The sequence below is a fragment of the Carcharodon carcharias genome, chromosome 16 (assembly GCF_017639515.1).
Source record: "Carcharodon carcharias isolate sCarCar2 chromosome 16, sCarCar2.pri, whole genome shotgun sequence".
In the NCBI taxonomy this organism is placed as follows: Eukaryota; Metazoa; Chordata; class Chondrichthyes; order Lamniformes; family Lamnidae; genus Carcharodon; species Carcharodon carcharias.
In genome coordinates this window covers 102,142,588-102,167,409 of record NC_054482.1, presented here as the reverse complement: position 1 = coordinate 102,167,409, position 24,822 = coordinate 102,142,588, and the positions used below count along the sequence as shown (strand labels likewise).

General features: G+C 42.4%; 1 protein-coding gene across 1 annotated transcript in view; it reads left to right on the top strand.

The window, feature by feature from the left end:
* LOC121289269 (bromodomain testis-specific protein-like) overlaps positions 1-24,822 on the top strand; it is a 77,212-nt gene that overhangs the window by 39,760 nt on the left and 12,630 nt on the right. Inside the window, exons 9-14 of the mRNA XM_041208535.1 lie at positions 15,691-15,752; positions 15,839-16,046; positions 19,205-19,299; positions 19,387-19,498; positions 20,925-21,013; positions 23,020-23,243. Coding sequence (XP_041064469.1) covers positions 15,691-15,752; positions 15,839-16,046; positions 19,205-19,299; positions 19,387-19,498; positions 20,925-21,013; positions 23,020-23,243 — 790 coding nt within the window. The remainder of the gene's footprint in view (positions 1-15,690; positions 15,753-15,838; positions 16,047-19,204; positions 19,300-19,386; positions 19,499-20,924; positions 21,014-23,019; positions 23,244-24,822) is intronic.

Sequence of the window (24,822 nt, the reverse complement as noted above, 5' to 3'; positions counted from 1 at the left end):
AAAAGTTGCCTCCAGAAACAGTATAGGAGAGAGACAGATAGCAGATCCCAAACTAAAGTTAAAACCAGCTGCCAGGAGAAGCTGGACAGGAAGGAGCTGCAGGAAGCAAATGTCCCCAAATAACAGAAGAGGGGTCCCATGAATTCCTTGTATTCCAAGGGAATGAACAGCAATCTGGAGAAGGTACTGTTAAGTGAGGTTGTGAGGAGCAGTGAAAGGTTCCAAGCTTAAAGGGAGAAGCTGCAGGACACAGATTTAAAGTAATACAGGCTTGCAAGAAGCCAGAAGATCCAAGGAGACGGCTGAAGGCCTGTAATGCTTTACTATGGGCTTGTGAAGCAGTGGTGCTCTGTTAGCACAGCTTCATGAGAGAGAGTGCATGGAAGAAAGCTTGAATGCATGTGGTGATCCAGGGAAGAGGAACATCAACAGAAGAGTCTGAAACCCTGAAGAATGGACCCTTGTGGAAGGTGTCCGAGAGAGAGTATTGGTTTGGGAGAAGGTTCCAAAGAGTTCAAGTGGAGATTGGAAATCCTCATGTGAAAGATAGAGTTCAGTGAGACTGCTTGACTCATGGTGTGACAAGCGGCTGGGGGGAGTTGATGAGGAATCCATAGCATCTGTTTGGGGTGGCATTTGTCACTTGGTTTCAGAGTATGGTGTGCCTGACCACAGGTCACCTATTGATTTTACGTGGACTGTGTACTTACTGTAGACATTAGAGTAAAAGATAGTTTTTGTAACTTGTGTTATCCTTGCAAATTAGTGTATATCTGTAAAGGTATAGTTGTGGGTGAAGGAGTATTGTAATATAGTTCACCTTTTCTTGTTTAATAAATGCTTTATTCTTTTGTTAAAAGTTCATCAGCTGACTCCTGTGATTCTCTTCAGTAGCCACTCTCCATGTATCTAAACAAAAAAATAAAAGTTAGGATCTATCAAGGCAGGTTACATCCTGGAATCTGGCTTATCCAGTAGTAATATGGGCTGGGGTCATAACAAAATCCCTCCATGACCTTTCCCATCCTTATCTTTCTCATCTCCTCCAGGCCCACAACCCTCCAAGATGTCTGTGCTCTTTTAATTCTGCCCTCTTGAGCATCCCCAGTTTTTAATGCTCCACCATTAGTAGCCGTGCCTTCAGCTGGTTCGGCCTGAAGCTCTGGCATACCTTTCCTCTACCTCTGCCTGTTTACTCGCTTTCCCACTTTAAGACAAACCATAAAACCTAACTCTTTGACTAAGCTTTTGTTTAGCTGATGTAGCTCAGTGTCATGATTTGTTTTATAACGCTCCTGTGAAGCACTGGGACTCCGGGATTTTTAAAAAAAATGTCACTATACATACACTTGTTGCTGCACAGTCTTGAAGCAAATTTACTGTGTTGATGTCGGTTGCTAACTCCTTCAGAGTGTCACTTTTTCTATTATTGCATCCCTTGCAGAGTATGTATATTGAGTACATAAGTATACTCAATAAGTGTGAATCTTCCATAACATTTTGACATGTCAATGAATTTATGTTTAGAACAGTGTAGCTTTCTTGCACTATCAAATCCAGAAAGAATTTGGATGGATGACGACAATGTTGAGAGATACTGGCTGCTAGTTGGGTTAGTACTTTATGTATAATGCATTCGTTGTTGACATTTTACACCAACTGGTTTCCATTGACTTAAGCTGCCCAACCTCATCATGTGGCACCAAATTGAATTTGGATTTTGAAAAATGGGAAGTTGTGGACAAAGTAATAACAAGGTAATGGTTGCATACTTAGAAGTTGTCCACTTTACTAGCAATAATAGGGAAGCAGATCAATCACAGTTGGTACATGAAAGATTCTGTTTTAAAATAAATCTCCTTATCACAAAATAAACCTCTGAGTGCTTTTTCTCTGAAGTATAGATTTGTAGTTGGTATCAATAACCTTACTATCCCCTGGCTAAACTTGGCTGAGGAACAAAATATCACCTTCATAAGTTCCTCTTCGGTCTTTGGGTCAAGCCATTCTGCACATACTGTACTCCCAGTAAGTTGCTTTTGTGTATAACAGTTAGGATGATCATTTCTACATTTGTTTTTTCTTAGTTGCTTTTAGGAAAAGAATTGATGCAATAGGCATGCTCGTATCTGACATACGCAAGAATGATTACATGCGACAATGACTTAACTGCACAATTTTAGCCATATCAAATTCTTCTCCCTGTTGACTTCCAGAGTGGTATGTGCAAATGCTTTTATTCAGTTTTATTTCCGATTTAATCTTTTAACGTGTATCTTGTATGTTGATCTGGTAGCTATCTTCAATTTGAAAAAGAAACAGACAACAATACAGCAGACCACAAGAAATATAGCAATATCCAGGATTAATATGTGTACGCAACTTTGGAACATTACAGACTGTGAAACTACCTTCCCTTTACCCTCTTCAAATTCACAATTCTGTTTGATACTTGAGGGCAATTAGAGACTGGCTATAAATGCTGGCCTAGCCAGTGATGCCCATGTCCTGCAAATGAACTTTTAAAAAATTCTCTCTGCTCATTGCTGTCTAGCATGGTTTGGGATCTCAAAGACATGCCTAAGAGAGATCAGATATTTTGGAAACATATTTTCTTCAGGTATTTTTCAAGTTTTTAAATGTAAATTTATTGTACACAGTTATGTTAATAATGGGGAATGGAATTTTTCATACTTCATCCAGATGCAGTATCAAACACTTGAATTAGGAATTTGCAACCAAATGCAAAATAAAGCCCTGCTGCAATCTCAATGCAGAAGTACACCACCTACTGTGCAAATCTGACATTTTCCTTCCCACTTCCTCACAGCATCCATCCAAAGGACAATTTTGTGCTGTAGGCTCATGCTGACTAGAAACTGGACTGAAATTGCTTCAGCACATTTCATGTAAATCCCCCACAGCCAAAAGATGGGGTCACAATAGTCCGGACTGAATTTGAACACTGATTTGTGTGTAGACCAAGGTATATCTCAAGTTTGTCAAGTCTTCTAAAATCTGGCTAAATTTTTTTTTTCGTTCGTGGTCACAGTTTTCTAGGTATGCCAGTACGTTTGGTTCTTTGAAAAATATTGCGAATTGAACCATCTCTTAAAACTGACAATTCAAATAATCTAGGATATAGCTCAGTTGAATTCATAAGTGACAGTATCTCTGTCAGTATAGCAAAGTGCCTCAAAGTTCAATTACTGAACTTTGTCAGTGCTTCCACAGTAGAGAAAAGTACAAGTGATTGTAAGTATAGGAATTGCTTGCAAATAAAGGGGTCGGGAAGAGGACAATTCTTTGTACAATCTCTGCTTATTCATAGGTGACATTTTTTAACAGCATCTCCTCCACACCACACTACCCCAATCTGTATCTTAAAATATTGAATATCTTTCTAGCCACTTTAGTGAGAGGTAGCTCAAATGGTAAAACAGGTTCAGAAATATGTTAGTAATCTCCACTGGAAACATGAAGGCTTCAAGCATTTCTGCAGAGTCTCACAGGGGCCTGTACTAGGGCCTCAATTTTTCACAACTTATATCAATGACTTAGATGAGGGGAGCGGTGACATACTGGCTAAATTTGCAGATGATGCAAAGATAGGTAGGAAAGTATGTTGTGAAGAGGGGGTAAGGAGGTTGCAGACTGATATAGATAGGTTGAGTGAGTGAGTGGGCAAATATCTGGCAAATAGAGTTTTAATGTGGGGAAAATGTGAAGTTGTTCACTTTGGCATGAAGAATAAAAAGCCAAGCGTTACTTAAACAGAGAACGGCTCCAAAATTCCGAGGTGTAGAGGGATCTAGGTGTTCTAGTGCATGAGTCACAAAGTTAGTATGCAGGTACAGCAAATAATTAAGAAGGCTAATGGAAGGTTATCCTTTATTATGAGAGGGATTGAACATAAAAGTAAGGATGTTATGCTTCAGTTATACAGGGCATAAGTGAGACTGCATCTCGAATACTGTGCAGTTTTGGTCTCCTTATTTAAGGAAGGATGTAAATACGTTGGAGGCATTTCATAGGATGGATGCCTGGAATGAGTGGGTTGTCTTATGAGGAAAGGTTGGACAGACTGGGCTTGTTTCCACTGGAGATTAGAAGAGTGAGGGGTGACTTGATTGAGGCACATAAGATTCTGAACTGTCTTGACGAGGTGGACGTGGAAAGGATGTTTCCTCTGGTGGGTGAGTCCAGAACTAGGGGGCACTGTTTTTAAAATTGTGCATCACCCTTTTAGAGCAGATGAAGAGAAATTTTTCTGAGCGTTGTGCGACTTTGGAACTTTCTGCCTCAGAATGTGGTGGAGGTGGGGGGTCACTGAATATTTTTTGAGACAGGGGTAGATAGATCCTTGTTAGTTAAGGGAATCAAAGGTTATTGGGGGTGGATGGGAATGTGGAAGTTGAAATGCAAGCAGATCAGCCATGATAATGAATGGTGGAGCAGGCTCGAGGGGCCAAATGGCCTGCTCTTGTTCCTATTTCTTATGTTTTTAATTTGGAGCATTAATAAAATCTCTGTCATCCTGTATATATAAAAAAAAAATTGTGGTAGACACCATGGGTGGCCCCAAAGGAATCAAACATGCCAAATTCTCAATGTCAGTCAATTCGTAATCTGCTGAGGTTCCTGCACGAAATGCAGAGCAATGCTGTTGCCGAAGGACCTTTTATGGTGAGTAGGTGAATGCTCATTGGCTGGCTTTAGAATGCCTCAAAACACCGAACTGAGTCATGACTATGGCTTCAAAACTGGACTTGTCCATCAGGGTTGGTATTAGTAACATTTGTGGCACTTTTGCAGTTTAAGATTCTAGACCTTGGTACCCCCTGTAGCATAACTCTGATTTCAGACTACAGGATTTTCTGTGGTTGTAGACCTTGCCAATCATTCTTTAAAAAAAACGAGCGATCAATCCATCTTCACTGGGATACAGGTTACCCAGCTTGGGTCACAATCACTACCTGTAGATTACAGCTGATGACTTAGTTAAAGATACGCTTTTTGGATGAAGGAGAAACCTGCAAGTTTATTGTGACTTCCAATTACTTGTAGGATCCTCCACGGATGGCAGTGATAGCCTGAAATCGTCCATGGAATGGAACAGCCCAGATTTCATGGCCATCACCTCACTGACAGTTGCCCACAATATTTTTGTGGGCTTTTTAAGCAGAAAAATGCTCTAATCTGACAGCTGATCCAGTGCATGCCAACTACATTGAATATGTGACATCTCTGAGCAGGCCAAGAAAGCTCTTCAACCAATGAGATTGAATGATCCTCATTGGGCCATGGGGCGGAATTTTCCCAGAATTGCACTTAAGTGCGGTAGTGGGAGGGTAAAATGGAGTCCTGCCTGCTGGCGCAAATGGTGAGTTTTCACACCTTATCTTCCTGAGCCAGCCTCATTATTTATGCACTCCCGGGAAACACACCGTTTCCATGGCGGGTGGGCTCTCATTCGCCCACCTGCCATCACCCCACTGTTGCATCACACCGGCTACCATCTTTAAAGAGCAGCTGCCATCAAAGTGCTCATCGCCACTACTGCCTGGGAGACGCGGCCAGTAAAGGCAAAAAGACTGCAGCCCTACCCCCACCACTTCAATGACAGGTCCCTCGAGCCACTGCTGGATGCCATGGAGGCTCGCCAGGGTGTGCTCTACCACCCGCGCCCCCCCCCCTCTCCGGCTGCAGGATGGGTGGCAAAGTCACCAGCCTGGCTTGGGAGGTGGTGGCAGCATGGTGAGCACGAAAGCTGCAGAAGAGGACAGCCACCCAGTGCTGCAAAAGGATGAATGATCTCTTCCATTCCACTAGGGTAAACTCGCGCTCTCTCTCGCTGGCTCGCGCGCTCTCTCTCTCTCTCTCTTGCTGGCTCGCGCTCTCGCTCGCTCTCTCTCGCTGGCTCGCACTCGCTCTCTCGCTGGCTCGCGCGCGCTCTCTCTCTCTCGCTGGCTCGCGCGCGCTCGCTCTCTCTCGCTGGCTCGCGCGCGCTCGCTCTCTCTCGCTGGCTCGCGCGCGCTCGCTCTCTCTCGCTGGCTCGCGCGCGCTCGCTCTCTCTCGCTGGCTCGCGCGCGCTCGCTCTCTCTCGCTGGCTCGCGCGCGCTCGCTCTCTCTCGCTGGCTCGCGCGCGCTCGCTCTCTCTCGCTGGCTCGCGCGCGCTCGCTCTTTCTTGCTGGCTCGCACGCTCTCTCTCTCTCGCTGGCTCGTGCGCTCTCTCTCTCTCTCGCTGGCTCGTGCGCTCTCTCTCTTTCGCTGGCTCGTGCGCTCTCTCTCTCTCGCTGGCTCGTGCGCTCTCTCTCTCTCGCTGGCTCGTGCGCTCTCTCTCTCTCTCGCTGGCTCGTGCGCTCTCTCTCTCTCTCGCTGGCTCGTGCGCTCTCTCTCTCTCTCTCGCTGGCTCGTGCGCTCTCTCTCTCTCTCGCTGGCTCGTGCGCTCTCTCTCTCTCTCGCTGGCTCGTGCGCTCTCTCTCTCTCTCGCTGGCTCGTGCGCTCTCTCTCTCTCTCGCTGGCTCGTGCGCTCTCTCTCTCTCTCGCTGGCTCGTGCGCTTTCTCTCTCTCTCGCTGGCTCGTGCGCTTTCTCTCTCTCTCGCTGGCACGTGCGCTTTCTCTCTCTCTCGCTGGCACGTGCGCTCTCTCTCTCTCTCGCTGGCACGTGCGCTCTCTCTCTCGCTGGCTCGTGCGCTCTCTCTCTCTCTCGCTGGCTCGTGCGCTCTCTCTCTCTCTCGCTGGCTCGTGCGCTCTCTCTCTCTCTCTCTCTCTCTCTCTCACTGGCTCACGCTCTCTCTCTCTCTCGCTGGCTCGCGCGCTCTCTCTCTCTCTCGCTGGCTCGCGCGCTCTCTCTCTCTCGCTGGCTCGCGCGCTCTCTCTCTCTCGCTGGCTCGCGCGCTCTCTCTCTCTCTCTCGCTGGCTCGCGCGCTCTCTCTCTCTCTCGCTGGCTCGCGCGCTCTCTCTCTCTCTCGCTGGCTCGCGCGCTCTCTCTCTCTCTCTCGCTGGCTCGCGCGCTCGCTCTCTCTCTCGCTGGCTCGCGCGCTCGCTCTCTCTCTCGCTGGCTCGCGCGCTCTCTCTCTCTCTCTCGCTGGCTCGCGCGCTCTCTCTCTCTCTCGCTGGCTCGCGCGCTCTCTCTCTCTCTCGCTGGCTCGCGCGCTCTCTCTCTCTCTCGCTGGCTCGCGCGCTCTCTCTCTCTCTCGCTGGCTCGCGCGCTCGCTCTCTCTCTCGCTGGCTCGCGCGCTCGCTCTCTCTCTCGCTGGCTCGCGCGCTCGCTCTCTCTCGCCTGTCAGTGCAATGGACATCATCATTCTCATGGTCTTCATCCCAGTCCATGGGACCACCCACACTGGCCAGGCATACTTCTCATCTAGCCCGGCAGGCGTCCCAATACACATTCCCCATCTCTATCCGTGCAGGACAAACTGGCTCACAACAGGAGGGAAATTCACAGATAGGTGGAGGGATGCTGCAAAGCAAAGTTTTGGCAGAATTCAAAAACAGAGCCATCCAGTTGACCGACGATGACTGGGACCTGCCCTGTGCTGACTGTGAGGTCAGCGCTGCTTTACCAAGTGAGGGTCCAGCAGTGCAACATCCATCAGACAACCATTCTGAGTGTGCTCTTTCTCAGGCCACTGCCATGCGCTAATTATCTCCCCTTGCTTTCGCTGGCACACCTGCCAAACAAACAGAGTCTATGACCCAGGGCCTCCAATCAAGCTTAGGAGAATCTGAAGGCACTCTCCCCGAATAACTGTCACAGCACTCACTTACACCCTCCACCAGCGCAGAGACACACCTCTGGGATCTAGCTTTAGAGTAACCTCGGAATCACAATCTGATGAGCTCATCACACTTTCTGATCCACAGCAGGCAGAGGCAGGGATTTCCCAGGTCTGTGGTGCACTGAGGATTGCTGGAGGCCAGAACATTGCTGAGTCAGATGACAAGCCTCTGGACTCTGTCATGTCACAGTTGCTGGAGTCACAAAGGCAAGCTAGAGAACAACAGGAAGGGATGTCCACTTCACTTGCAAGGTATGATGGAGGAGACCTTCCATTTTTAGGCTGAAGTGATAGCAGCATTGCAACGCACTGAGGTCAACGCTGGCAGCATGGCAGCTGCCATGGAGACCTTGGTCCAGGATGTCACTGCTGCGCTAACTCTATCACTGATGCCATAGTTGGCCTCCAACAGTGTGTATGTAAGAGGGGTGCTGGGCAGCTCGATCTCACTCCAGCTACCCCTTCTGCTCATGGAGTCAGTCTGGGGACCTCAGGCACCCATAGGGAGGAGGATTAGGGGGTGCACACTCTGGGGCTATCCACCCAGGTGACTCTGGGAGTGACTGGCCCATCTGAATCCTATCTTCCTGTGACCTCCGCAGATCCAGCTTCACAGGTCGAGCAGGGTGCCGCTGCCACACAGCAGGACCCTGAAAGCAGGCTGGGGCCCTCCAAGTCTCGGCCCCCCCAGAGGACGCCTGCCAAAGTTATCACAGAGTGTCAATCAGCAGGTTGCCTCCACCTCTGCTGTGGATGTCTGGGGAACGTCAGTACATAGCGGCAGGATTAGGAAAGTTAGGTAAAAGTAGTTGCACAGCCTGGGCATGGGTGCTGATCACTTGTACATACTATTCACTATTGTCAATAAACTCCTAAGAATGTCACCCTAACTGTGGCTCTGTGTTCTGATGAGCAGTGTTGTTGTTACTCGGATATAAAATCTTTCTTCACAAGATAAAAGGCAGGTGTATCAGTCCAGGGCCTCTTCCCTGTGCTCTGTGCAGCCTTCAGACCACAGTGATGGTCCAGCCTCTCAATCCCTGGCAACGTTACTGATGCCTGCACCTCGACAGTGCTGATCATTGCTGCCAAAATGTAGTGGGCAGGTGCCCCAGAGTTCTCTCATTCTCTCTGTGTGCTCTCAGTACCTTTTTAAAGTGGGGCTGGCCCCCATCACTCCAGCATCTGTGACCAGTGATGCTGTGCACCAGCTCCTGAAGGGCTGAGGCACTGAAGGCAGACACAGCATCAGATTCATCTAAAGTTTAATGGCTGCATCTCAGATGTTCCTGATCATGGAGCACAAGTGAGCTGCCCTTGGCCAGACAGGAGTCAGACATTCTCGGAAGCTATATGAAGGTCTACGGAGTATCCTCACTGCATGTTGTCATCACCCTCCGATGATTGAGCAATTATTAAGGCCTCCACTGCATCTCCATGACGAGCATTCTCAGAGGGCATTGGTGCTGCGATAAGCCAGACTGGAGTCAAAAGTTCATAACTGTGATGTGAGTATCTGCAGGGACACCTCAATGCATGTCGTCGTCATTGTCGTCATCCTCCACAAATCTGGCAGCTGTGAGGGCCTCCCAACTACACCTGCTTCATCATTGAGCCAGTGCAAGAGCCTCTTCCATGTCGTTGTCACCACTGAGGACCCCCTCACCCTCATCCCCATTGGCATCCTGATCGGAAGAGATGTGCAGCTCTTCAATCTCCTCATCCAGCTCCTCTCCCTTTTGCAGCGCCAGGTGGTAAAAGGCGCAGCGAACAACGACGATGCGTGACATCTTCTGCGGACTATATTGCAGGACTCCACCAGACCGGTCCAGGCACCGGAACCATATCTGATGGTCTGCTCCACCAAGTTGCAAGCTACTGCACAAGCCTCATTATAGCGTCGCTGTGCTGCAGTCTAAGGCCGCCGCAGGGGTGTCATCAACCACAGCCTCTTCAGGTAGCCCTTGTCCCCAAGGAGCCAACCCTACTGCTTCTGTGGACCCTGGAAGACTGTAGGGATCTGCGAGTGACTCAGGATGTAGGCGTCATACTTCCTGGAAACTGTGCGCGTACCTGCAGAATACATTTCTTGTGTTCGCATACCAGCTGCACATTCAGTGAGTGGAAGCCCTTGTGGTTGATGAAGTCCACCGAGCGTAGTGACAGAGAACTAAGTGCCACATGAGTGCAGTCAATCGCACCCTGCACCTGTGGGAATCCCGAGGTCTGGGCAAATCGAATCACTCTTGCATCCTGGCTGTCCTGGTCCCAGGTGAAATGCACAAAGTTGTGTACGATGGAGATAGCATCCATGACCTCATGGATGCATTTGTGGTGGCGGATAATGAAATCTGAGGTCACCTGTGGAGCCATGAAAGGAGCCACTGGCAGTGGATGCTCTCCATGTCACCTTGGTGCCAAGTCCTGCAGTAAATGGCAGATGTGAGCCAGGTCTCTCAACTTGTGCAGTCGTCGGCAACACTGGTTCTCGGCCATCTGCAGGAATGGGAGGCAGCGTCTATAGACCCTGGGTGTCGCTAGGCGCCGACCAGCCACGGCTCGCTGTCGCTCCTGGGCAGTGTGCGCGAGAGCCCCTGCTGCCCCTTGAGGTTGCTGCTCCTGCCTTTACGTGGCCAGGTGCCTGTCGCTCTCTCCTTCATTTTCTACGGTCTCTGTGGGTCATCAGGCATACAGCTAGGTCACCAGGATCCATGATCCTGATGTGGTCCTCCTGCAGCATGAAAGAAAGAGACATGGTTATCATGGCTGTACTTAGCATCTTTCATGGCCCTGTGTGACTGCCCCTTAATGCTTCCCTGAAAAGTATGGAGCGCTTGGTGGCCCTTTGGTGCATCCGCATTGCTTGCATGGGCGGTCAGGCTCAGAGCCTGACCCCAATCATATATCACAATCATATATCACTGTGGCTGTGCCTAAACTGTCTTGGTTTCAGAGGCATGATCAATTTATGCAGGTGTCCCTAATGTGTGGCCACTCCCCTCATTTATCTTGCCCACCCCCCCCCCCCCCCCCCCCCCCACCTCCTCAATTGCCTGTGCACGGGATATTGTGCCAGGGCAGCACTCGCTCTTGACTCGCTGTTGTGAAACACTGCATGCTTTCCTGCCAGTGTGGATGGACGATACGGTGGGGTTTATTACAATTAGCTCCCCGCTGACTGACGTAGCCTGTCAAAGGCAGGCAGAACGGAAGATCGCAACCTGCTTTCACACTGTCGTGAAATGGGTCCCCCCCATGTTTTGCACGCACTCCACCTATCACGCCTGCTGCCAACAGGCTCGGAAAATTCCGCCCATAGAATCTAAACCAGGAAGTATAAATTCGATTTAAATCATAGAAAAGAAACTGAGACAGAGAAAAATTAAGAGAATTTTTTAAAAAAATCTCCTCTAATTGAGATGTCATACCTGTAAAAGTTAATTTTCAGGACCAGCGAGATTGCTTGAGAACAATTTATCACTGATCACGCATTTTTTAAAAACTCCTGTATGCACCAGCCTACTTTTATCTGGCATCTCTACGGGGGAAGTTATTTGGTAAACTTCCCAATTTCATGCTGTTGCACTGACCTCAGTGACTACAGAGTCTACAGGTAAGGATTGTTACAGCATACTTGTATAGGAGCAGACTATCTCCAACAGCAACTTCCAATTTCTATGTTCATGTGTAGCTGCTGGAATTTTCTGTCCAATTTACTCCATTTTAGTGGTGCGTTCTTGGCCTTACTATTTTTATCTATGTAAAATCCAGGCCAATGATTTTCCTTAGCCAGGAAATGTGTAAATTTTGTTTTAAGCTTGATAAATCTCTATTGCAGCCAGTTTGACATCTTAGACTGCCAAAACCCCCCAAAATTTATAGCATTGGAGAAATTGAGCATTTAACTAAAACAGTTGGGGTTGGTGTTGAACCCCTGCTCGTTTTGTTCCTATTGCTGTTAGTCTCTCTTCCTTCAATAAACTATCTAACTTATTCTTGGCATGATCTCTGTTTTGAACTTCGTTAGTGTAATGCACAGTCTTGCATCCTCCTGTGTAATTGTTTCTCCTAATCTGAGTTGTTACTTTACATTAATCATGAGTCTATGCCCCGTTTTTCTTGATCCCTCAATCACAGCAAATGATTTGTTTCTGTTTTAGTTTCTAATCCCTTCATAATTTTAAACCCTGCAATCAAATCATCCACTCCTCTGTTCTAATGAAAACAGCTCAATTTTCCTATTAATTTGTATTTCCCCATACCAAGCAGTGTCCGAATGAATCTGCACTGTATCTTATTCTTCAACGTCTTTTCAAAAATGTGGAGGCAAAACTGCATCGGTTTAATATAGTTATATGAATATTGTTAATTTAGTTTTTTGAATCATAAACTAAGCCAAATATTAATCCCCTTCACTTGTATAAAAGAATGTAAGTAATATATTTTGCATTCATAGGATTAATCTGTAATAGCACAGATCTTCCTGTGCATCCATCTTGCATATGATAAAGAAATGATCCACTACTTATGGAAATTTAAAATTTTGAATTCACTTCATTTATTTTTAAATTGCTGTACCCATATTGTCCAGTAATTTATAGTTTATTGTTAATTGATAGATTTGCATTTATAGAGCACCATCACAGTGCTTTACTGCGGTAATGACCCATCATATTACTTCAATGTATTTGTAATGTAGAAAATGTGACAGCCAAGTTCTGCACAGGAAGCTTCCACCAGCAACAATGAAATAAATCACTGGATCGTTCATTTTCAGTGTTGGTTAAGGGATAAATATTGGGAAGGACACTAGTAGAACTGCCTGACTTCCACAAACAGCAATGAAATAAATCACTGGATCATCCATTTTCAGTGTTGGTTAAGGGATAAATGTTGGGAAGGACACTAGTAGAACTGCCCGACTCTTCTGTCGATAGTGGTTTTTACGCAGCCTCTGTTTAATGACTGAACCGAAAGACAACATCTCCGACAGTGCAACTCATTCCCAGTACTCTGTATCAGCCTAGATTATGTGCTTAAATCTTTTGGAATGGGATTTTAACCCACAAGGAAGCAAATCCTGCACTCTGGATCCCCTGTGCCCAAAGATCTGTGGGTTGAGAATGGGCCTGTTCAATCACATGAAGACACATGGCAGAAACTTGCAACCCTGAGTAGACACCGCCCTTGAATTGAGGGACAACCGACGACCCACAACCTCCTAACTCTGAGGTGGGAGTGCTACCACTGAACCACACAGTTATACACATGTAAGTTATGCAAAGTTATCGATGTTTGGTTGATACGTTACACATTTTGCTATAAGCTCAGGGTTGCTTTGTTGCCTTTGTTCTGTTGTCAAATATTAGTTTTGCAGCAAATGTACAATTTATCATCTAACATATTAGATAATTAGGATTTTTCTTCTGTTTAAAGTAGAGAGTATATCATAATGTCATAGCTAAGTTTGAAAAAAAATCTATGCTTTGAAACTGCCTACTTGAATTAGCGATTTGCATATTAATTGCCTGGAAGCATTTACTATCAAGTCAGTCGAGTAATTGTATTGGGCAAATTGAAGTAGACGTTTTAAGCAGGGTTATCATCCAAGGTAATTTGTGGTAGGTGTTGAAACTGGCTAAGTTTGATTTTTGAACTCCAGTTGTTTGAGTATATCCAGGACAGTGTAAGGTAATTGGACTCTACTAAACCCCAAAGTAAGAAAATTTTTCACTAGGATAACCATATTGGCAAATAGGACAATTACTAATTTAGAATGCAAACTAACATGTTTTATTGTACAGTAAAGATTCATTGTTACCATGCCCCAACTGGTGAAATGTTACGGTACACAATTTCACCGTGTGTTGCTATGTCTTTCGCGTGGATCCCAGGACTTCTGGGGGTCTTCTCTTGGTTCTTTGATCATTGTCTCTTGATTCACAAAGTATTTCGAGTTTCGCTTAGCCAGCTTAACTCTAACATGCATAAGAAATCCCTTTGCAGCTTTAGAACTTCAACTCTAGATTCTTTTCTAACTTCCCAAGCTACCTTTAAATGCTAAAGCTACACACTTCACAGCTGCCTGCTGCTAAGTGTTTTCTTTCTCCACTCTCTTTTAAGGCAATTACTTTACCCCTTGAAATCCTGTCCATTCTGGATTCACCTGATCTCTAATACTGGATTCTTATGGTAATCCCTCAGCCCTGTGGTCTAATACTTAAATGTAAGTGTCTACCCCTTAAATGTGACATATACCCATCGACTGGCAGTCTCCTATGCAAATGCTAAATTCCTAGCAAGTGCTCTTCTCTCGCAACAAATGGCCCCCAGCAAGTGTCCTGTGACAATTGTTAACTTTTGGCAAGTGCAAAAACCTTAGTGGTGCACCCCTATTTTTGTACATGTTTTTGTTTTTGCAGGTAGCTTTGCAACATTTAGCTCAAGTATGTGCACCTGTGTCAACTAACAACTTCTTGCAACTTTTAACCTATGGAAAGTGCACTCCTAGCTTACCCACAACAATCTAACCTTATTTTGTATCTCCAACCAGCAATCCTTGGAGCATTCTAGGCCCAAGACCATTCTTCTAGCCAGTCAGGTTTGCTGCTTTGGCTTCCCTTCTAACTGCTAAACCATAACTTGTATCATTTGCTGAAGGCCACCTTTCTGGCCCATCAGCATTCTAGTTTTGGCTTCCCTTTACTGCTAAGCCAGACTTGCTGGAACCCAAATGTGTCCTAGCTTCAATCCACTCCCTAAGGACCTATGTGTTCTTAAAGCTACATCACAGCATTTGGCAGCTAGAGGTGCCACCTTTAAAACTTGCTTAACAGCATACCCCAAAATTCATGAATCATCTCAATAATACATACAAATTAAGAATTTTCATCACTAAGCTTATGTAAAGTACAATTTAATAAAAGCCTTATCACACAAATGTGCCAATGACATGAAGTCTAACAAGTGTTTCAGAAACTAAAATGACAAAGATAACTTGTTTATTGTTTCCACTGCTTTTGTTTTGCTTGCATTATTCCTTAAATATTGCATTTTATCACTCGTGTTTTTGCACTACTTTTCTTGTCCTTTATCCATGTATTTTTAATGTATGCCCTTAAGAAATCAGGAGCAGCCATGTATAGAAATGCACAAAACAAGTGAAACTCCCACTCCATCCACATAGGGAAACAATTGAATTCCAGCTCAGTTTTTCCAAAACTGACCAATTGACAATTAATCCATAACACTATAATGGATAAATTCTGCTGCATCATTGATGTATTATGCTATTTTGTTTACAAATATAATTTTGGGCAGCTGTAAGGGGCAAAGGGGAGAGAAAGTTAGATCCCTTTGCTTTCTCCCCACCACACCTCCAGAAAATGTATACATTCCAAGCTGCTTAGCAAATGCATTTTATTTTTTCCCCCCAGTCATTTCCTCCCTCTGTTTCTCTTCTCCTAAAGACACTGACTCTTTATCTGGGTAACAGTTCAATGGGCACGTTCCTTCAGTACCAATTGGCCATTTTGACGGGTCAACCTTGACCAGTTAAACCGCCATGGTTACATAACCTCATGGCACTCGCATGGGAAATCTCACTGATGACAGTGCTCTTGTTACATCCCAACTCCACAGCAGGGATCACACACATTCTCATCACATAGAAGGAAGGTGAGAGGCTGTATTTCTGAACCATTGTCTTGGTCAAATACATTTCTAAATAATTCCAGTAACTGCACAACCTGTTAGCTATTCTGAAGGGCGATTTGGATTTAACATTTATTTCACCTTGTTGTAAATGTAGAAATGGCCATCCATAATTTTATCTTGTACATATGTATTATTTTTTACATCATGATTTTAATGTTCAGTGTTATTTTTAACTTCATTCCTGCAGAAAGAACACCAAAGCAGAAATGGAGCAAAAGTAACAATGTTCTTTCTAGTGGGGAAAGAAAGGTAACTGGTTAACTTTTAACGTCAGCGATGTGAAATTCTGTCATTTCATTTTTGGTTTTCTCAACTCGCTACTTTTCTCCCCAAAGCACAGCCACCTAAATTACAAGATGAAATGTTCTTTGCATCAGCCAGCATGGAATGCCGTTCCTCAAGTGCAGTCATTGACTGGTAGTAAAGCACCACAGTCACGACAGATGCATAATCAACCTATTTGTTTCAGTAATCACCAAAGAAAGATACAGAATTCTGAGCCACGACTGTTTGTGCCAGCACGGGTTATTATTTCACCTCCAGGTAATGATTTCACTTGGTTACAGTCAGTTTGAGCTCAAAAATTGAGTATGATTTGAAGTTTAAATAGGATATACTTAAGAGTACACGTGCTTTGCAGCATAGAAACATTATTGTATGTTCGGTTTTCAAAATATAAACAAATACAGTTGTCGTGACTACGTAAAAGGTGTTTCCTCAAAGTGGTCTGAGGTGTGTGTGTCCCTTTTTTATTTGCAAATGATTCAAATTAAAAACAACCAGCAGCAAAGCTTCAATCTTAAATAGGATAAAGGTTAGTTTATTGCAAAAACACCACTAAGTTACCAAAGTAAAAGTAATAAAGTTGACTAAATACGTGCAAAGATTAAATTTAGATTAGAATATAAGATATTTATACAGATGAATGGTGCTTGCAGTTTCCCTGGACTCTTTCAGCAGACCAGCAGTTGATTTCTTAATGCCTTCCTCTTTGTCTTTCCTTGGCCAAGAACCCCCTCTATTGTCTGAGTTCTTCTTGGGGGTTCTGCACCCTGGCACCCAAGATGGCTTCTTGCAGCCTCCTTTCTACAGTTCAAAACCACAAAAATGGCTGCTATGTTAATTTTCAATAAGTCATTATTTCAAACAAGCAAGGAATTAATTACATTGAGGTCCTTTTGAAGTCCCTGCCTGTTTCCTGTTCCCTTGGAAGCCAAATGGATTTTCATAAAGATTCAGTGGACATCCCAGGAGTCTTTGCATTTTAAGGACTCTTTAAGCTAGCTCTAGAGATAAGATTCTGACGCAGTTTAAACAAACACAGAAAGGTGCTAGGTTGTCTGTCCACACTTCTATTTTGTAAAAGGCTTTTAAATTTGATCTAAAGGTTAGAAAACAGAAATGTACTTTTAAAACAGTTGTCTTAAAATCTGTAATATAATTACACATTCGTGACACAACTTTATTACAGCAATAAGTGTCGATTATTCCAAATTTCACAAGCCATATTCAAGGTACTCAACTGCGAATTATTATCTTTCTTCAATGATCAAGCTTAAATCTTAACATCTGTTATGATATGGCTGGTGGTAATTTCTGGGCTGACCAAATCCCAAAGGGAAACTTGGCCAAGCTATCACAATGATTTGCAATTTGTATTTTATTGTGAGAAGGTATGTGAACTGAAGTCAGAAGTAAAGATTCTACTACTACTTTTAAAGATTTTACATATTGAATTAAAACATTTATTAACAAAAGAAAAAAACTTAAACACAAGATTACAGTTACATAGTTAAATTTAGTCTTACAACATTTCTCAAAAGATTTCTGATTAGCTAGACTCTCAAAATAAACACCCTTTTTCAGGCAACAGTCCAAATAGATTCTTAATTTATAATACATCCAGTATTATCGCCATAAGGCACCCACTTTTGCTATAAGGGAGATAGTTCACAGCTTCTCTCTCCCTCTCACTTGACATTGAAACTCCAGGGCTTTCTGGAACAAGCAAGCACTTCTCTGGGGTAACTAAAGGCTGCTTTTCACAGGTCTGTCTTCACACAGCCCACCTTTCAAGATCTCACATGGCCACTCACCTCATACAGCTTTCAATGTTTCCTTTAAATATATTTTCTTCCCTTTTGATTCTTTAAATCCATTGTTCTAACCTTTCTTTGGAAGTTACCTTTCCCAGGATATAAAAATCTTTCATGTTATTACGGCTAGCACTTTTTTGAGAAAAGTGATTTTTGCCTGTTGTAAAACTTCCTGTTTTGCCTCTTGAAATTCAAACAGCTAACAATCCACTCCTCATTTATCTCCTAATGCAAATTCCCATTCATACTGTATCTACTGGTATCTCATCCTAGCTTTCTGATCTCCATTTCAAAATGCCTGCTTTTACACCTCATCCCTTTGATGATTCAAACCTTGCAGTCTGACTGTCTTCAGTTTAATTAAATTAGTCACACAAGCCTGCTTCAGTATCCCACAGTAATAATAGGAAAAAAATATTTTCTTTATAGATCAAAGGAAATTAGTTGCCAAATTCATTTGCATTTAGCACCGATTCACTTTAGTGGAGTCTTAGTTTGACAGATCATTAATGGGAATATTGCCACACATGCACAATTCCACCTGTTAATAGTTCCATTATTCTAGATGTCCTGTAATGCTTGTTATCTTGGGTTGTGTTACGGACCATGAGGAAAACTTCCTTAGGTTTGTGAATAGGCCAAGTTTTAAAAACTATCAGTCCCCCTCCCCCCCGTTAGTGATTTCTTCCAACTTGTGTGATTTGCAATTAGTAGCTATTGGTCCAATCCAATGACTTTTCTTTTCTCAAGTGCAATGCTCCAAATTAATTACAATCATACCACTGGGGTATTGCATGCCAGCAAATTCTACTGCCCTCAAAGGTCTTTACATGTGGACTTTTGAGTTAGTTGTGGGTCTGTGCTGTATATTGTAGCATTTTTTTAATCTATTGACAACCACCATTAGGAATGGCAATGGAATAACTGCCCTGGTTTTGGGACAGTGAACTTCAGTTATTGTCAGGCACATACATATGAATATTATTTTGTATTTTCTTTGCTATATTTTCCAAAGGTCTCTAGGCATGGCTGTTTAGGTCTTTATTTCTTAGAGTTCATGTGTGTTTTTCCCATATGATATCAGACTGGTAACTCAAAATAAGTTCAGTCAAAAATCTTGCCATGTTGAATGAGAATGTTGAGCATGAAGGCAATTTTTTTTTATTATTTCATGAGATGTGGGTGTCAATGGCAAGGCCAGCATTTATTGTCCATCCTTTATTGCCTTTGTGAAGGCTTTGGTGAGCCAGTAGTCCATCTGGTGTAGGTATTCCCACAGTGCTGTTAGGAAGGGTGTCCTTTGGTAAGAAAACATCCATCTTTAACAGCAATTGCAGATGGACATTTTTTTCCCAACTGTAAATACAATGAACTGTAACATAATCAGAATGGTGCATTACCTGGGGGAAAGATACTTACTGTTGCAAATGAAGAAAGGAAAAGTAACCATATAGAAATCTATTGTCACTTCACATTGTTTCCTTTGAACATTTGGAAAAATCTATAGTCAAGAATGCTGTGTCCAGTTTTATCCTTTTTTTGTTGAATTTTGAAAGTATACGTGTCAGTCATGTCTGAATTAACATTTGATTTCTTGTTTTTAAGGACTTCCTGCAGTTGTGTCACCATTGCATTCACCACCTTTGTCAAAACATACATTCCTGTCAGCGAATCTTTCTCTTCAATCCATCCATGTTAAAGTAAAGTAAAATCTGTTGTGGTATTTTTAAGCAATTTAAATGTGCATAAATCTTAAAGAAAATACTTTACTGAATGTTATTTTCTAGGAACCAAAGTCAGCTCACAATGTGGAAGAGGAATGTAATCATTTTCCAACTAAACAAACCAAGCCACCTCTTGAAACATGCAATGACCCAGTGCCTGTCATGCTACCACAAAGTAAGTTTACAACATCAGATATTCATAATTTTACATGTATATTTGCACTCACCCACTTTCTTAAATGTTGTGTTTTATTCTGAAGATATTAAAACTAAATATGGCAGGTTGATCAAGAAACAATATTAAAGATACACGTGGGACATCAGTGGCTGGACCAACCTATCCTCCTGGCCAACATAGAAATCCTTGGAAAACATAACAGAAAAATTGTGCATTTGATGGGATTCAGTACTTTTTTTTCCTCTAACAGGACTTTGGATCTGGAGTGATTACCCTAAGTTTATATAGCATAAATACAAGTCAGGCATTAGGATTTAGAAATAAATTGAAATCTTAACACAAAATTGCCAAATTTGGACTAGATTTCAATCTGCATTTTTTTAAAAGCCTTTGATAAAAGCAAAAGCTATTATTGTAACAGTAGAATCAGATGAGCTGTTTTTGTCTGGTGGAGCATAGCAATACCAAAAGAATCTTTAGATGTAGTTACGTCATTTCACATATTTTGGAAATCTTTTTCCTGCATTAAGAAATTGTCTTTGGAATGCTGCTGCTGAGTCAAATAGAAAAGCCCTGCCCAGAGTTGAACTATAGTACTATTACCATATCACATAGTCAACATCTTGGCTTAGTCACTTGTTAGTGCAGAACTTGAGTATTGCTGAAAAAAAGAGACACTTTTAAACTTTCCGTCATTGGTAATCTTGTGAAGTACCCTGATGAGTGCAGGACAAAAAGCTTAGACATGTCTCTTTTTCAGCAACACATTTGGCTTGATTCAATGAACGACTTAGAAATGAGAGAACAAAGAACTTTTTAATATAGGTGCCTCCTCCCTGCCCCCTTGAACTTCCATTCTTGTGCTGTTTGTCTTGCTTGAAAAGCCCTGAAAGTTGCACTTTGTTGAATGAATTGTAATTGTGTTTGTAATGGCATACTAAGTTCGTAATTACTCCTAAACACCCACATTAGCCCAGTGAAGCTAATTTTATATTTGTGGAAAGCTAGATTTCTCTATAATAAATTCCACACTGTAAAATATTTTTTTAAAAAGTTGATCATTTTATTTTGGTTTCTGTTAATATTTTATCTTTTATCTGAAAATTTAAATTTTGAAGTGAAGGACATTAAGTATTTTTAGTCTCCTGGTTTGTGCGAATGTTTTGGGGTGACAGCTGCTTGCTTGCTTGTTGGTATCACTGCTGCTGCACGTCGACTCATTCCCTAACTTGGTCACAGATTTAAACTGCTATCAAGAAAGAGGGAAACCATGCCACTGACATCGTTTGATGGGCAGCCTTCTTTGGGATCATAGGCCACTATCGTTGGCCACAAAACTTCATAATTTTCATCATCTCCCCAGATTTTATTATGCATTGTGTTTTAGTATAACTGATAGTTGAAACTTTTCTATATATTTCAGATGTGGAAGCTGCCCATCCTGGTGAAATGAAAGCAAGTGGTGACAGTAAACTAACCCTGGAGGCCAAATCCTCACTTATTCCAAAGAAGGTGGGATTTTTCATTTCTAGACTTATTATTTATGACAGAATTGAAACAATGTTGATGTCCATTTTACCTTTTTAAAGTATGGAATTATAACTTCTCCTGGTATTCTGACCTTTTCTGTAGTGTAAAACTAAAATGTTTCCCTGACGGAGTTTGGAAGCAATAGTCTTTTGGCTTGATGTATCAGTCATTCCAGTTTTCAAAGAAGTCCCAAGTGACATGACTTTTTTTAAAATAAGCCCTTCTTTACAAAACCAGTTAGATTGTTGGATTAAGATCCATGAACAGTGAACCTTTTAGAGCAGAGGTGGCTAATCTTTTTGAAGATAAAACAATAGAAGAAAATTTTAATCTGACAAAGCCTTAAGCTCAGTTCAATCATGGAAGAGCTATACCAAAATTGATTTTCCACAGCCATCAGCTCTACAGAAGTTGTCATTTGGTTTGAGGACTACTATTGGTGTGAAAACCATACAAACTACAGTTTGTTATTTCATTCTTTAGGTGATCTAATTTAAGGAGTATGTTAAGACAATGGAGAAAATACCAGGAGACATTAATTATGCAGAGAAGCTACAAAAACTTGAACGTCTTTGCTAGGACATTGTGGGTTGTGGTGGTCTGAAAGAGATGTTCAAATTATGAGGGACACTGAGAAGGTTAAGTTGTGTGAAAGTAATTTCTGCTGATCAGTTAGCTGCTAGTTGGGGGCCATACATTTAGAATCATTAACGAATGAACAAAAGGTGCAGTTGAGAGATTTTTATGCATTGGGTTCTTTTGCAAAAGTACTTTGTCAAAATCTGGGATAATTTCGGCTCGGCAATTATGCATTTCCATAAGGTGCTATGGGCCTTATCCTCCATAAAAGTTTGTTTGCCTACAGAATTACTTTTAAAAACCAGTTTTGCATATACCATGGGATTTTAACTTTGTGCGCTGCACAAAACATTTTTCTGTTTTCAGTATCTTCATTTGATCTACTTCAATGATCAGTTTATTTTAAAAAAAAACTTTTATTTGCCTCCAGACAATAATCTCTCATAAAGGTGTGGTTCTGATTGCTTGTCCAGCCATTTGAGACATTAACTTGCAGATTTGTTGATGCCAAACATTAAGAATCCCAAACCCCTGTGCAATGAATCAAGCTGACTGAATCATTGATGATAACCTGCAAACTGCGGCACTTCCTAATTCTCATGTTGGATTGCCAAGTCTACTTCCGGATCAGCATTAATATCCTAGGCAACCACAAATATTTAAAGCCACCTCTCTTAGTCCCACGTTATTTGGAATAATTGAGGTTTTGGCCTCCAGGGCTAGTTTACTGTCACCATTTGCTTTCATTTCATCAGGATAGGCAGCTTCCACATCTGAAATATTTAGGTTTCAACTATTGGTTATACTAAAATAACAAAATCAATTCTTAAATAGGAAAAGAACAAATGTGCAACTTAATGCTAAATTGTACCTGTTGTACTTCTAACTTTGAGCGTCCACACCAAGCTTTTTATCATGTAAGTATGTTTTTTTTTAAAAAGTATTCTATTAAATTTGGAACAATACTAACCACCCACCCCTCATCATAATCAACAGCTAAATTTAATTCATGTAATCCTGCATCAAAATATGCATTAAATAAGAACTTTCCATGGGCAGCACACTTGCCTGTGTCTTTCCCCTCCTCCACTGCACACATACTTGCTCTTATGCTCTCCACTGTCTCTCTTATCACTCCCCTTACTCTGCGCCCCCCCGCCCCACCCCCCGTGCCTCTGTGCTCTTGTACACTAGGAATGGTATGTGACATATTCCATAATCAAATACAGATTCTTTTTATTCCCCATCCAAGAAATGTCACTGTGACTACTGAAATCCAATTGATATGATTTAATTAGTACGTTGAAAATATCAACGTAAAACACAATTTGTGTTAAAGCCAATTTCTATAAAATTTCTTCTTCCATTGACCTGCAATTTCACAAGCTGCTTAATTTTTGATATATTAGGAAATTGAGGTCAAGAATGCAAATTCTTGGGCAAGTTTGGGCAAAATGATGACCACAGCTCCATCAATAATAAAATCTTCCAGTGAGAGCTTCAAGTTGTTCAGAAAAGCAGCAATCGAAAAAGAACAACGGGAAAAAGCTTTAAAAGCTCAGGAAGAAATGAAAAGGTGCCATCTTGAGCAAACTGAAAGTGAACAAAAGAAAATGGCTTCAGAGCAGCAGAGGTAACAATTATACCAAATGAGTGGGTTTGGACACGAATAAAAATGGAGTTTCTATGCTAGTAGCAACCGTCTTGTGAATGTTCTTTCCCCTCTTCGAGGTGATTCATTGCTCAGCTATACACCTGTGAGTACTAGCAGACTTAAAATGCCTCTTATTATGTACAAAATTAAATGTCAAGCATTGACAAGCTTCTCATTTGTAAGAAATGCCAGAGTGAAGTTCAATTTAGCCCCTACCCATTGTCCATATATATGCAACAAATAAGAATCCTGCATGGCCTTTTTATGACTTCCACAAGCCCTAGGTAAAATATACCAACAAGGTTCAAATCTGGAACCTTTCCTGGTGATTGTGGTAGAATACCATATCACCTTGTGTATTTCCTGACTAAACCATAAGATGTCCTCTGATAATTCCTGGCCCTTGGTACTAAACAACCTGGAATTTAGCATGGTTAGAATTCAGACAATCTTGTTTGAATCTCAATGATGGCAAATATGGCTATTAGATGTTGTATCTATTATTCTAGCTAGAATGTTGTTTCAAGATAGGGTTTTGGGTAATATGGAGTGTTACTCTATTAGATTTATGATAACTTGCTCTGGAATATTACAGATAATTAAATGCCAGAAATGGAAAATGTTCAATTTATGATACTGATGGGTCTTGCCAATATTCATGCAATCATAAAGACTCAAAGTAGTTATGTTACAGTAAAATGTCCTATATAAGTGAAGAGTGCTCAGATTCTCCTCCAATGCTGAGTGATTGCATTCCAAAGTTTACCAATTGTCATACTGTGACTTACCATTAGCTTATGATGGGAATAGTTTAGCACAAACCATTTTCACTTGACTTGAAAGTAGTAATAGTTGTAGGAGGAGATGAAGTGACACATAAGAAAATGATTAAGCAGCAAGCTTTTTGGGAGCTCTAGCTGCAGGATGCATGCAGGCATTCTAGGACTCTGACCACTGTTGGATAGTTGAGGCTGCAGCACCATTGGGAAAATTGCTAGATGACTGAGTAGCCCAAATTAGAATTTCACTATTCATTTTGAATTAGGTGGAATACAGAAAACATGTTGAGGGATGACCAAAAGCTTGGACAAAGAGATGGGTTTTAAGGAGAGTGTTAAAAGGGTGAGAGCCAGAATGATAAACAGAAGGAATTTCAGAACATTGGGCTTCGATGTCAGAAGATACAGTTCCCATGGTGAGATATAGAGGTGGGGATTCACAAAGGCCAGAATTAGAGAAGCAGAAAATTTGGGGAGGTAATTCATGGTGCTCATTGAAGTTAGAGGTGGGAAAAGGCATAGCTAACAAGGGATTTAAACACGACCATTTTAAATTTGTGGTGTTGGGGCAACAGGAACTGATATAGGTCTGCAGGAGTAGTCAATCAACCATATTGTTATCAGACTGCCTCAAAGCTCATTTGATGCTTGCGTATAAAGGTGCTGAAAGACCAAAAAGGAGATGGTCAAAACTATCACCATAGAACTTACCTGCCCTGTCGCATCACTGACTAAGTGGGTAGGAAATGTTGCATGATGTGTGCACAGCAACTGCTGAT